Source organism: Rhipicephalus microplus, chromosome 1 (assembly GCF_043290135.1).
Source record: "Rhipicephalus microplus isolate Deutch F79 chromosome 1, USDA_Rmic, whole genome shotgun sequence".
Classification (NCBI taxonomy): Eukaryota; Metazoa; Arthropoda; class Arachnida; order Ixodida; family Ixodidae; genus Rhipicephalus; species Rhipicephalus microplus.
In genome coordinates, this window is record NC_134700.1 from 98,611,501 (window position 1) to 98,623,208 (window position 11,708).

General features: G+C 41.7%; 1 protein-coding gene across 1 annotated transcript; it reads right to left on the bottom strand.

Moving 5' to 3' along the window:
• Window positions 1-1,019: 1,019 nt before the first annotated feature.
• Window positions 1,020-4,087, bottom strand: LOC142765557 (uncharacterized). The gene is made up of 3 exons (XM_075866718.1): window positions 4,061-4,087; window positions 3,178-3,330; window positions 1,020-1,273 (listed from the first exon to the last, which is right to left on the bottom strand). Exons 2-3 carry the CDS (start codon window positions 3,251-3,253, stop codon window positions 1,020-1,022), a joined length of 330 nt encoding a protein of 109 aa, XP_075722833.1. The 5' UTR covers window positions 3,254-3,330; window positions 4,061-4,087.
• Between the last annotated feature and the right edge of the window lie 7,621 nt (window positions 4,088-11,708).

Consider the following 11,708-nt stretch of genomic DNA (forward strand, 5'->3'; position numbering starts at 1 on the left):
ATTTTACCCCAGAGCTACGCCAGGTCTCGGAACTACTCTTCAAATAGACGCTGATTTTCGTGAAACGTCAATAGTGGTTGCAGTGCTACCTACCCCATTTTACAAACATTACACATGTACTCCTTTAATACAGCCGTCACATATGTCGGGTTAACGTAATTTGTGGTTAGTTGCCATGCGCTGAAGTTGACTTAAGTAGCAGTGCCCAGGGCCAGCATGTTCGCGAACATCAGCGCTTCATATCAGCTTCTGGCGTTGCTAATACCCATGTTTCAGTTGACAGCGTTGTGAAAGTGCAAACAACTGGTTATATAAACATCTACAACTCTTTAACATATGTCTGTACGCGCAACATTTTTACATATATTTAGCGTCATTTCATTACGCGTTGCTCAATAAAAATTGCAACATGGTCACCTTCCTTCCGCATGCTTCGCATAACGTCGACTCCCTGTTACGTTGGATTAGCCGACTTTTTCTTATCAAGGTTTTGAAACAACTCGCATCAGCGCTAGAAAGGGTGGTCTGAAGATAGCACGGGGCGCTTCCACTCGATAGTCAATGTTTATGTCTGTAAATTTTTCGGTCATGCTGTTTTCTCTTCTTGTCTCTTAGTGCTCATTTTTAAAATTTAAATTTGACTGTAGATTGCTACTGTGAATTACAAGTTTGCTAATGGCCACAATATTAGCATTTGGCAAAGGGGCCATACAGGACTTGCAATTAATCTGTAATCATTTTTGCTTATAAAATTCGCACCTCCTCCGCCATGGTATTCTAGTGGTATTAGCGCTTGAATACTGACCCGATAGTCAAAAGATCGAATCCTGGCTGCGAGGGATGAATTTTGGATGGTGGTGAAAATGTTTAAAGCCCGTGTACTTAGGTTTAGGCACACGTTAAAGAACCCCATGAGGTCAAATTTTTGGAGCCCTCCACTCCGGCGTTTCTTATATCTGTATTGTGGTTCGCGGACGTTAAAACTCTACACATTTTTGCTAAAATGCATACTTGAATCTTCAAATGTATGGAAAGTTACTCATCTCTTCTGAACGAACCTGGGCGTCTTGCGAGACTATGCTGGCGTCGACGTCCGTGATTTCTTGGTCGGTGAGTCCCATGCCGTGCGCCTTCATGTCGACCACCTTCTGGAAGAGGCCCCTGGCCACGGCCTGCGGCTGAAAGTTTCCACTGCGGAGCACGCTCCGCTTGAACGACAGCAGGAGTGGCGTGTTCTGTGCCGCGTGCTGCACTACCTTCGTTTCGAGTGACGCTGGAATAGAGAGAGCTGATTACTTGTGCGACAATAGAAGCCCACGTGTGCGAGGTTTGTTTATCATTCTCGTTAAATTTCAGCATAAGGATACGAGAAAAAGAACATAAGATTCAGAGCAAACAATGTGCAGAGAACCATTTAAGAAATCTCGAGACTAGTTTGACTGCAGAAGGCGAGCAGCCATCCTTGAGCTGTTTCTTTTTATAAGGTATAGGGAGAGGACAAGGTGTGCCTTTTTTGTCAATTTAGTAAATCACTCATTCTATATACGGAAACCAGCTATTGATGCTCGGTAACTCATGGAGCGCAACAAAAAGTTCTGGTGGAGGCTTCAACTTAATGTTTTCCCCCGGACTTGCAAGGTCACTTTAAATGAAAGTGGCGTCCGTTAGCGCCTGCATGCTGAACGGTAAAATGGGAGTATGTTGCATTACAACGGCGTTAAATAATGCAGACGACGAATTTTCGAACACTTGCTAGGCCGATGTATCCAAAAGCAATAACGAGAAGGAGAACACATAGAAATTTACCATTCACATTCAAGCGCTGTAGTTCAAATCACGAAACCGTTTATCAGGAAACGAAGGAAGGACAAGAATGTTCTTTAGGATTACTGGACGCGTATCGACCGGTTTACGGTTTCGTTTCAGTGTCCGCTTAAACCCTCCACTGAACCAAGGTCACTGCACGTGTACCATTGTGACTGTTGTTTCGTTCGACAAGAAACTCCTTTTGCAGCGGCATCGGGAGTTCAAATTAAAAATGAAACTGTAGAAGACCCTAATATAACACAAAGCACTGATTCACGTTTCACTTACAGCGACGGTATGCCGATGTGCTTTCATTTCGGCAGGGACGATGTCACCACAAACGCTGGTCATTAGGAAGTGCTGGACTTTACGCAAGCGATCTCTCTCTTTACAATCACCATCGGCAGAACTTTCCGCCACACCACTTCCTCCCCGGTTTCCCTCGCCTCCCGCTCTTCCTTGCACTCGGATTCCTGAAGCACGTTTATCAGCTCTGCTTCAAAACATCGCTTCACGAGGTGCCAAGTTCTCTCGGCGTGGAGCTGCATCTCCTACGCTGTAGTCAGGTGAGCTGTAATTTTCGTTTCGTGGATTATAATTTAGTCGGCCACTATAATGAGGCTAGGGCGATATGTCGGCAAATTAATATTGAAGGACTGCTGCATATAATCAATCCCCAAGCAATGCCGAGGTCTTATCAAGAAACACGTATATCACGATTTCATAAAGCATGAAATTTGAGTGCAACCCTTTGTTTCCCTCAGCTAGAGCATTGACTCAGTACAAAGGTTTCACTGAGGCACTCACCATCATCGTATAAGTACTGGACTTTTAGATATTTGTTCATTATTGTTTTCTTTTCCTATTCATAATTGTAGAAGTTTGAAGTGGAGAAAGTTGTTCACCATTGATTGTACTAGCTCTTTGTTATGATGTCTTTCTTTCTGTTCTTACGCAGTCTCCTATGGAGCTATTGGTCTTGAGGTTCAATAAATAAATAAATAAATAAATAAAAAAATTAACACTGTTTTTATGTTTTGAGGAAGCTAGGTAATATGCAGTCATTTATTTTTGTAATTAACATCAACGCAGGTTTACAAGACGGGAAAGTGTAAGCTGACGACATGGAAAACGTAGCTGGTAGAATCCGCCGAGTGGAGGTGGCGAAAAGTTCATTTGTGTGCAAGCCAAGTGGAAAAACAACGCTTGAAAATCTAAAAAGCAGCGTTGTGGGCATACTTTGCGCGGCCGGTTGTGGCATCTAGGTCATGCCTAGCCGCGACGTCCTCCGCCCCAAGTACCATGATCATCTTAGGGTGACCCTTGGATGTGTCGTATATAGTAAGGGTGCATAATATAAATATAGCATACCTGGAATAATGTCAACAGTCGCCACGTAAGGGTACTTTGGGTGTTGCCGAGGAGTAGAAACCGATACGTCGACCATGACGAAGTCGCAACTCAACGGTATTAGAACTGCCAAAAAAGCTGTAGCATGCGTTTGGCACAAGAGCCCATGAAGCTCTGAAAGGCAAATCAAAGTTAAATAAAAAAGTCAGACAACTGATGGTGGTCCGAATTCCGCCACTTGAGGCATGTTCGCCAAACGCTATTGCTATTAACAGTGAAGTGAAAACAGGACAAGGTATAGGGGCTCAACATTATGAGATTAAAGGTCTTGGTAATATTAAAAAAATGCGGTGAAAAGGTTTGTACCTCCAACGATATTACAAGGCCTTATAGACCAGGATTATTAGATGTCGGTATTCGCCTATTTGGTAGACACATGCTCAAATAGGCTCAACTGACTTAGCTGAAAAGCTCGAGGCAAGGCTAAGTGGGGCAGCAAAGTGTGGCACTTGCAGAAAAACAAAAACAACATAGAACCGGTCTTTTGCAAAACCAGCTGTATTTCACTAGGAAGTTGTCGTGAATTAGCAGCAGCACGGAAGAAATGGTGTCATGGGATTTTGTGATTGTATAATGTAAGATGTTTCTTAGCCGCATGGCTAAAAGTTGCCAGGACGTTACAGTATTCAAAGCCAATGCCTGTAATATCTTTAATGTCTTGCATTTCAACAAGAGTTGTCTATTCAGCACAATATATGCATTGGAATTTCGACTTGTTATATCTTCACACGTTTTAATTGTGTTCATTGCAGTGTAATGCTTTAGCTTCGGATAATAATTCCTAACAGCTCAACATATACCAACTGGTCTCGCGAAACGTCTTATATATGACTAATTAACTTACCTCTTTTAACGTAATCTGGATCGATTGGCCGATCTGAGGAGAAAACATACAAAAAGTGGAACATCATTATTTTGAGTATTTACGCTTGGGTGAAATGAAGCACTACGTGGAGTGTAAATATGCTTAAAAAGGGAATGCATTAGCGCTGTACCGAACTGTTTCCGTAATGAACTTAAAATAAACTACATATATGCTGCAGAGACGCAGTTCTGCTGTGCCCACAAGAAAGTGTTCACCTAACTGTTTGGATCATGCTCTAATTGAACAACAAATTCTTAGAAATGACTTAAAATATAAATAACAAAGGTATATATTGATAAAATCAAGCACGCATTGAATGCGTGTTTTTTTTTCGAAATTATACAGCAACATGCAAGCACAGTAATGAATACTCCGGTTAAGATAAGGTTGAAGTTATATGATTTTGTAAGAACCAAAACAGCGTGTGCATTAGGCACATGCCTGAGGTATCTGTACGTCACGTAGCACAGGAATGATAAATTGCATGAAATCATGTGTATGTATGCTTTTGGTGCTCACTATTTATATCACGAGACACGTATGCGCAGATCTAAAAATATAAAAACAGACGTTTCAATTACAGAGAAACAAGCTAACAAAAGCGTAGTTCGACCTCGGAGACTAATGTGATCACTCGTAGGTCTTCACGGCCGCTACGAGCCGCGCAAAATGTTATATAAAGCCCGATCTTAGCAAATCGAAGTTGTCGTCCGTCTTTTTGCTGTGACAAGATTTCCACGCTGGAATAGCTTTCATCTATAAATTTCACACTCTCCATTGGTGCATGCTATTCATCTGTGGCGTGTTTACCATTGTGATTGTAAACACGAGTCTCCTATCGAAACCATTTTCATTCATGTGTGACAACTCCGGTCCGCTGTGTGTGGAGAAATTCAGAACACGATGCCATAAGCGAAGTGCGGTGGCGTTGGCATATCTCTGGTGGGGATACGCTAGAGGATCCTGCAGTGCGCGATGTCGGCACAGGATGAAAAATACCAGATGAAAATTTTCGTAGCGCTGCACTACGACGAGCTTCTTAATCATATGTATGCTCTTCCACTTTTTGACGTCACCTTTTTTTCATGACAACAAAATGGCGGAATCGGTGCACAACGAGTGGTCAATTTGAAAAGTAGTTTTGACACGTAAAACCCACGAGTTTACACAATTTTAGTTTAGAGTTATCTTGATGGCTGGGGTAATAATAATAATAATAATAATAATAATAATAATAATAATAATAATAATAATAATAATAATATATTTGCTGAAATTTCACATCTCAAGACCACGATATGATTATAAAAAACTCCGTAGTGGAGCGCTCCAGAATTTAGAGCCATCTGTTTTTTTTTTTTACCGCGTGCTCATATACCTAAGCACACGGACCTCAATCATTTTCTCATCCATCGAAAATGCGGCCACGACAGCCGGCATTCACTCCCCCGTGAATCATCATAACTACTAAACCCCTGTAGCAGGTAAGCGAGAGTTAACAGAATAGCGTGACTATGCCGCAAATTTTCGTTGCGAACTTCGCGCTATTGTATAGTGAGATAGCGTCTGCGTGGCCAGGTTAGAACTGCGACGTGACCTGGTGGAGGATGGATTCTCTACAAAAGTGATGAGCAAACAGGCGAGAATGCTCGCCTGTGTTAGGAATAGTAGTACTATTTGGAACAATAAAGGTAAATCAATAAACAAGCTCTAAGAGCAACACCTCTTCCTTTGGAGACTTGTTTATACCTATCTTCTTTTTAGGCACAAGGACGCTGACAATGGGAAACAATGTAAAAAAAACTACACTAAATTATTCATGATATTCGCTCGTTATAGCTGCCTAAAAGCAAGCAAGTCCATCTTACGTTGAGTTTTAATACGAAAAAAGTGAATCAGTCCACTTTTCTCGCAGCAGATAAATTCAATTGAGAGCATATGTGCAAGACTGCTGCCAGGTTATATGTACCTAACGTTAACCACGCTAACACGGTAACGCTATGGGTCATTGAGCGTACTGCACATGCCCATTTAGATTCATCTTCCACTAAGAGCATAAGAATACATCTAATATTATCACTCGAAGTGCGCTTTCCTACAACGCCGTTGTTCTGCCCCCAGTAAGAACAGACATGCTTATTTGCGAAAAGTGTAGACATACATGCAGCTAAAGTAAGCCCAGGAGAACAATACAGCGTGTCGACGAACAAGAAACAAAGTTCTTTTATTATCTGACATGTGTTTGTAATCCCAATGGTAAGCACAGCAGGGACAAAGTGAAGTGCTAGCTTTCTTTTAGTAATTTTGTAGGTACATCTCAGCGGCGACCAATTTTGTGAAAGCATATCTCAAATTATAAACGCTCCCTAGTACAGAACTACAGTTCACGTTCAGGAAACGTGTGTGTGCTATCGTTTATGCTTGTTTGATGCGTATGTGAATAGTTAACTCTCTGAAGACGTCATTGTGGTATGTATTTACCAAGCACTCGCATGAAGCATTAGGAAATTCTTAATTATAGTAACGCGAAAAAGTCATTTCCACAATGACCTGTCTAATCGCGTTAATTTCCTTAGGATCAAAGTGCTGACGGCAAACATAAACCTAGTATGCGCAGACATACTCTCGAGTAATTGTAGTTCGCAGTGTTGATAGCTATAACGACAATGAAGTAACATTTATGTTATGTATTTACCATGATTATTCTAATATTTTTCTGTAGGTTGTACCTGGAAATCCTAAGCGCCGTAGTAGTAAATTTATTCACCTTACAGTTACTGCACGTAGTTTCTACATAGGTTGTGGATGTTGCAAAAAACAGTACCACCTTATAGTAAATTCAACTAATGTTTAAGAGTGTACTTACACGTAGTTGTTGTCGTTGTAGTCGTAGTAGTGGTAGTAGTAGTACTAGTACTGGTAGTCGTTGTTGTTGTAGTGGGGGAAGTAGTAGTAGTAGTGGTGGTTGACGTTGTGGTAGTTGTAGTAGTGGTGGTTGTAGTAGAAGTAGTAGTAGTAGTCGTTGTCGTTGTTGTTGTAGTGGTTGTAGTGGTAGTAGTAGTCGTCATTGTCGTTGTCATGGTCGTCATAGTGGTTGTTGTGGTCGTCGTAGGGGTCGTAGTAATAGTAGTCATTGTTGTCGTCTTGGTGGAGGTAGTAGTAGTTGTTGTTGTTGTCTTAGGGGTCGTACTAGTAGTGGTAGTTGTCATTGCCATCTTCGTATTAGTAGTTGTGGTCGTCATAAGGGTCGTAGTAGTAGGTGAAGTAGTAGTTGTCATCTTCGTCATCGCCATCGTAGTGATAGTTGTGGTCGTCGTAGAGGACGTAGTAGTAGTCGTCGGCGTAGTGGTAGTTGTGCTCGTCGTAGTCGTAGTGGTGGTGGTAGTAGTGGTACTAGTGGTGGTAGTAGTGGTTGTACTAATAGTGGTAGTAGTAGTTGTTGTCGTAGTAGTTATTGTTGTCGTCGTAGTTGTTGTCGTAGTAGTAGTGGTAAGTGTAGTTATCGTTATCGCGGTAGTAGGCGTTGTTGTAGTTGTTGTGGTAGTAGTAGGGGTGGTTGTAGTCTTCGTCGCACTTGTCATGGTGGTAGTCGTTGATGTGAGTGTTGATGCTGCAGAGCGTGTACTACTCTTCCGTCTCGTGATAGGCACATGTACTGGCGTAGTCGCCGTAGTTTTCTCGGCAGACGGCACCACAGTTTCGGAAAAGCTCAGTGGTGATGCAGGTGTTGAGCTGCGACCTGGAATAATGTGCGAATTTAAAATACTTCAGAGGCAAGCATTTGCTCGATGAGACAAGTTCGCGTGATTTTGTAGGTCTCTCACCTAATCCGGATGGCTTGGACTGTGTACATTGAAGCGGCCTAAGCGTGCGCACAACACTCTATCAACTTATAATGCTTATGTCATTCAATGCATGCGTTCCACACTGCAGCTTGTTGCGGTTCACCTGAAGCCTGGTACTAAATTTTGTGACTTGACGCTAAAGCAAGTGTGCTGCTGGCCTTAGTAAAAACCATAAGAGATCAACAATGCTACCCAACGTTTATTCATATGTTTCACTTCCTTTCCTCCTATATAAATGTTGTGAACATATTAATACTGCAGTTCTCGTACACTTAGACTTATTTAGCAATTTTTTTACCGTTTTAAATAATTTGTATGTATGTACGCCCACTAACCTTACAGTTGCCTGTGCCCATTATTATTATGCTCGTAAAACTTTACCCCAAGGAATATCCTTCAAAAATAATTACGCAATGAAAAACCTTTTCTTTTTTATTTCGTGAAATGACCTTAAAAATTTACAAACAAAGCTTGTGCGTATTTGGTTATCACTGACTACGTTTTTATAACTTGACGCAATGTCTCAGCAGAAATACATACTTACCTGCAAGTCACCTAACAAAGAATACCTTTGCATTTGTCTCATGGTAAAAGAAGTTTTCAAAGGGTATGCGCTTTAAACATCACGGCGTCACAGAAGTAACTATGTCACCGTTGCGGTAATACGTTGGCTACGTTGCTATGTTTGCCTAGCAGACGGCAAGAAGAGGAAACTGGAAGCTTGAAATGAGAAATTTTCGAACAATAGGAGGAGGCTGGAGCGGACGTTTTGACAAGCGGACTTGTGTTTTTCAAGGCTGCAACATATAATTATTTAACGCTACTCTTGGACATGTTCTCAGGGCGATGGCTTATATGTAGATACCTCAGAAAGCCATTCTGCAAAGAGGTTGCTGTTTTTTTTTCTTTTTAAACATCCCTTGATTGAAGCTTCTCGCCTAATCGCAATGTTCACGGAGTATTGCTGACGGGCTATGTGGTTCATGATCACTTCCGGAAAAGGGTCCTCCCATCTGTTATCATTGTGAAAAATAGGACGTGAAGATGCACGCCATATCTTTCGTGTTTTCTACACTTTCCACGACAACAAACCTGAGATGTAAAAAAAACAGATGTTAACAATATTTGTAATAATAAGGCAATCTTTTCTCGATTCCTTTGTGGCTAGATCTGATCGTTTTCTTTACCTCTATCATGTATTTGGTATATTTTACAAAAACAACGTAAATTTTTTCCATTACCTAGCTTACCTTATTATTGTTCGGACAAGTACACTATAAAGCTATTTAAAATCTAGACGTTCTGTTCATGTACTTTTTTCATGTTATTTTTTTAAACTGCTGCTCGAATCGAAAAATTGGCTGGACCCTGAGTTTTTTTTTCATTTTCGGCGTATAGAGAGTAGTATAGTTACATTCACAGTCAATGGTGAATGTAAGACAGATGTGCAAGGTACCTTTCGCAGGCTCATGAGTTTTCGACCCTTGCCTCTGCTTTTGTGTAGAGCAACTAAGCATAACCGGGATTTGGGGACATCTGCCAGTAGCGCCATCTCTCGTCCACCTAAGTGGGGATTTCAGGAAGTGAACGGCAAGTAGTAGAAAGAAATCACATCTGGTGAAATAAGCTAGTTATCAGAACTGAATACCAGTTCGATGAAGCAGAGACTTACTTGAACAGTCTGCCAATGCTACAGTGCCACACTACAAACCGCGTGGCTTCCCAGAGTGTATTATTGAACAATGGGATCCCATGTACAGATTTCTGCGGGTGGTGTTCAATGGGCCTTTTCAGGTCCAAAAAGTGCCTCTAGTGGAGATCGCCGAAATCGACACTGGGAGTCACTGGCCTCCCAAGCTGTCAGTAAAAAATCTCGGGGGCCAGGTATTTTTCATAATAATTTGCAAATGGTGCGACCCAGTGACCTCCAAAAATCCCGGCGCACGTGACCTGACAGCTACTGCACATGCGCAGGCTAGTCTTTTGGAAAAGACCCATTGTTCTCGGAAGACACACGCTTTGTAGTGTGACATTACAATTTTAACAGAACTTACTACTGGATCTGGTATATACCCGGAGTCATTTTTGATAACTAGTTTTTTTTTCAAGAATTTTTTTTTTGAAAATGACAGAACACAAGCGAGCGCTTGTCTTAGTTCTGTGTGTCTTTTTTATCTTCATTAAATGTGCGCTGAAGCCTATCCGAGCATGATTTTACTTACCGATTTCCCTTTCAGTTATGGCAGGCTGGTATTCTTACCGCCGAGAGATGGCACCTTGTTCACATGTCCCCAATTCTTGGGAATTGCTGACCGCGTTGAATTTCCATTTTTCTTCGATATACTAGCCGTTTAAAAAGGTTCACGACAAGGGTCTAGCCAAGAGTATTTTTCGTTTAGAATGGAGGAAGGGATGTGGCTCAAGTACTCTTATATATGTCCACGTGCGCGTTTGCATGCGTGCGTGCGGATGTGCACGTACAGAATGTAAACGTTTCGTTAGGTCCACCACGTCACTTTATGACTACTACAATGGTTCATGATAACATTATCGGAGCGGTAACAATGGCTCAACTGTACTTTCCCGATTTCCTTACAGTGATGAGGTACACTTGACTGATGCGCGAAATACATTTTGTCAAAAAGAGGGACGCCGAAGCGAAGAAACTGAAGCGTCGGGTTTATCCGCTCTCCTGCTTTTCACGAAATGTATTATGTGTAATTAGGCAGCGTAGAAGCACCAATTAACCCAAAAAAGCAGTCATTTCAATATTTCGTTACCTTGCGCTAAACACTTTTTCCTTAACGTACATTAAAATATTCAAGTGAAATATACGAAATACGAAGATAACGCAATAAAATAACATCATGCTGGTGGTGATGTAGGCTAGCCACAACTTAACTAATGTGGTTTCACATGCCAAACCATGATGCGGTTATGGGGCCCGTCGTCGTGCGACCCTCAGAGCTAATTCAGTCGAATCGGAGTATTTGGTGTGGACCTAAACCAATGTGCGCGGGTGTTCCAGTATTTAGTTCCACCGAAACGTAGCCACGATGACGTGAGATCAAACCGGCGTTCTTGACACTGGTAGCACACGTCGCCTGCTATGTAACTGTGATGAGTGAGAGTCGACCCTAAATGAACGTTGGATTACTAAGAATGAGAACTATCCAGCCTCTTCACTCTGTTTCTATTGGTTGTTGTATGCATATTGACGAAAACACACTGCAAGTGACGGCTCTGCTTGGCTATGTATTAAACTCACCCTTATGCACTGTTGAGTACGCTTTGGCCTTCCACGCCTGCGTTGTTGTAGTTGGTTCTGAATTTTTATGGAGCAACGAGGAGAGAAATGCGACAAAAATCATTTTCCTGTAGGCAGGCCACGTTATCGGAATAAAAATACTCAGTATCCGTTAAATACAAATACATAAATATGCAAACTATTAATTTATACATTTATGCGTCAATGAATTATACAATGTAGCATCTTATGGAATGAAAACAACTGTTTACAGCACATTTAACCAAGACACTGCCCAAGTGGGTCCTTATAATCGTTATCCCTGAAGCTCCACGGCGCTTTTGCCTTGAAATAAAGCACGTCTATACCTGCTTAAACGCCAGCCTAACTGTGAACTAAGAACGTAATTTGTACACTGATTTTATTCGTATTTGCAAAGTGGCCAGCCATAACCCAAGCATCGGAGCAACCAAAGTTGCCATCGGTGGCTATATTTCGCCAAGTTGGCCACTTAAGGCCTCTTGTGGCTTAAAAA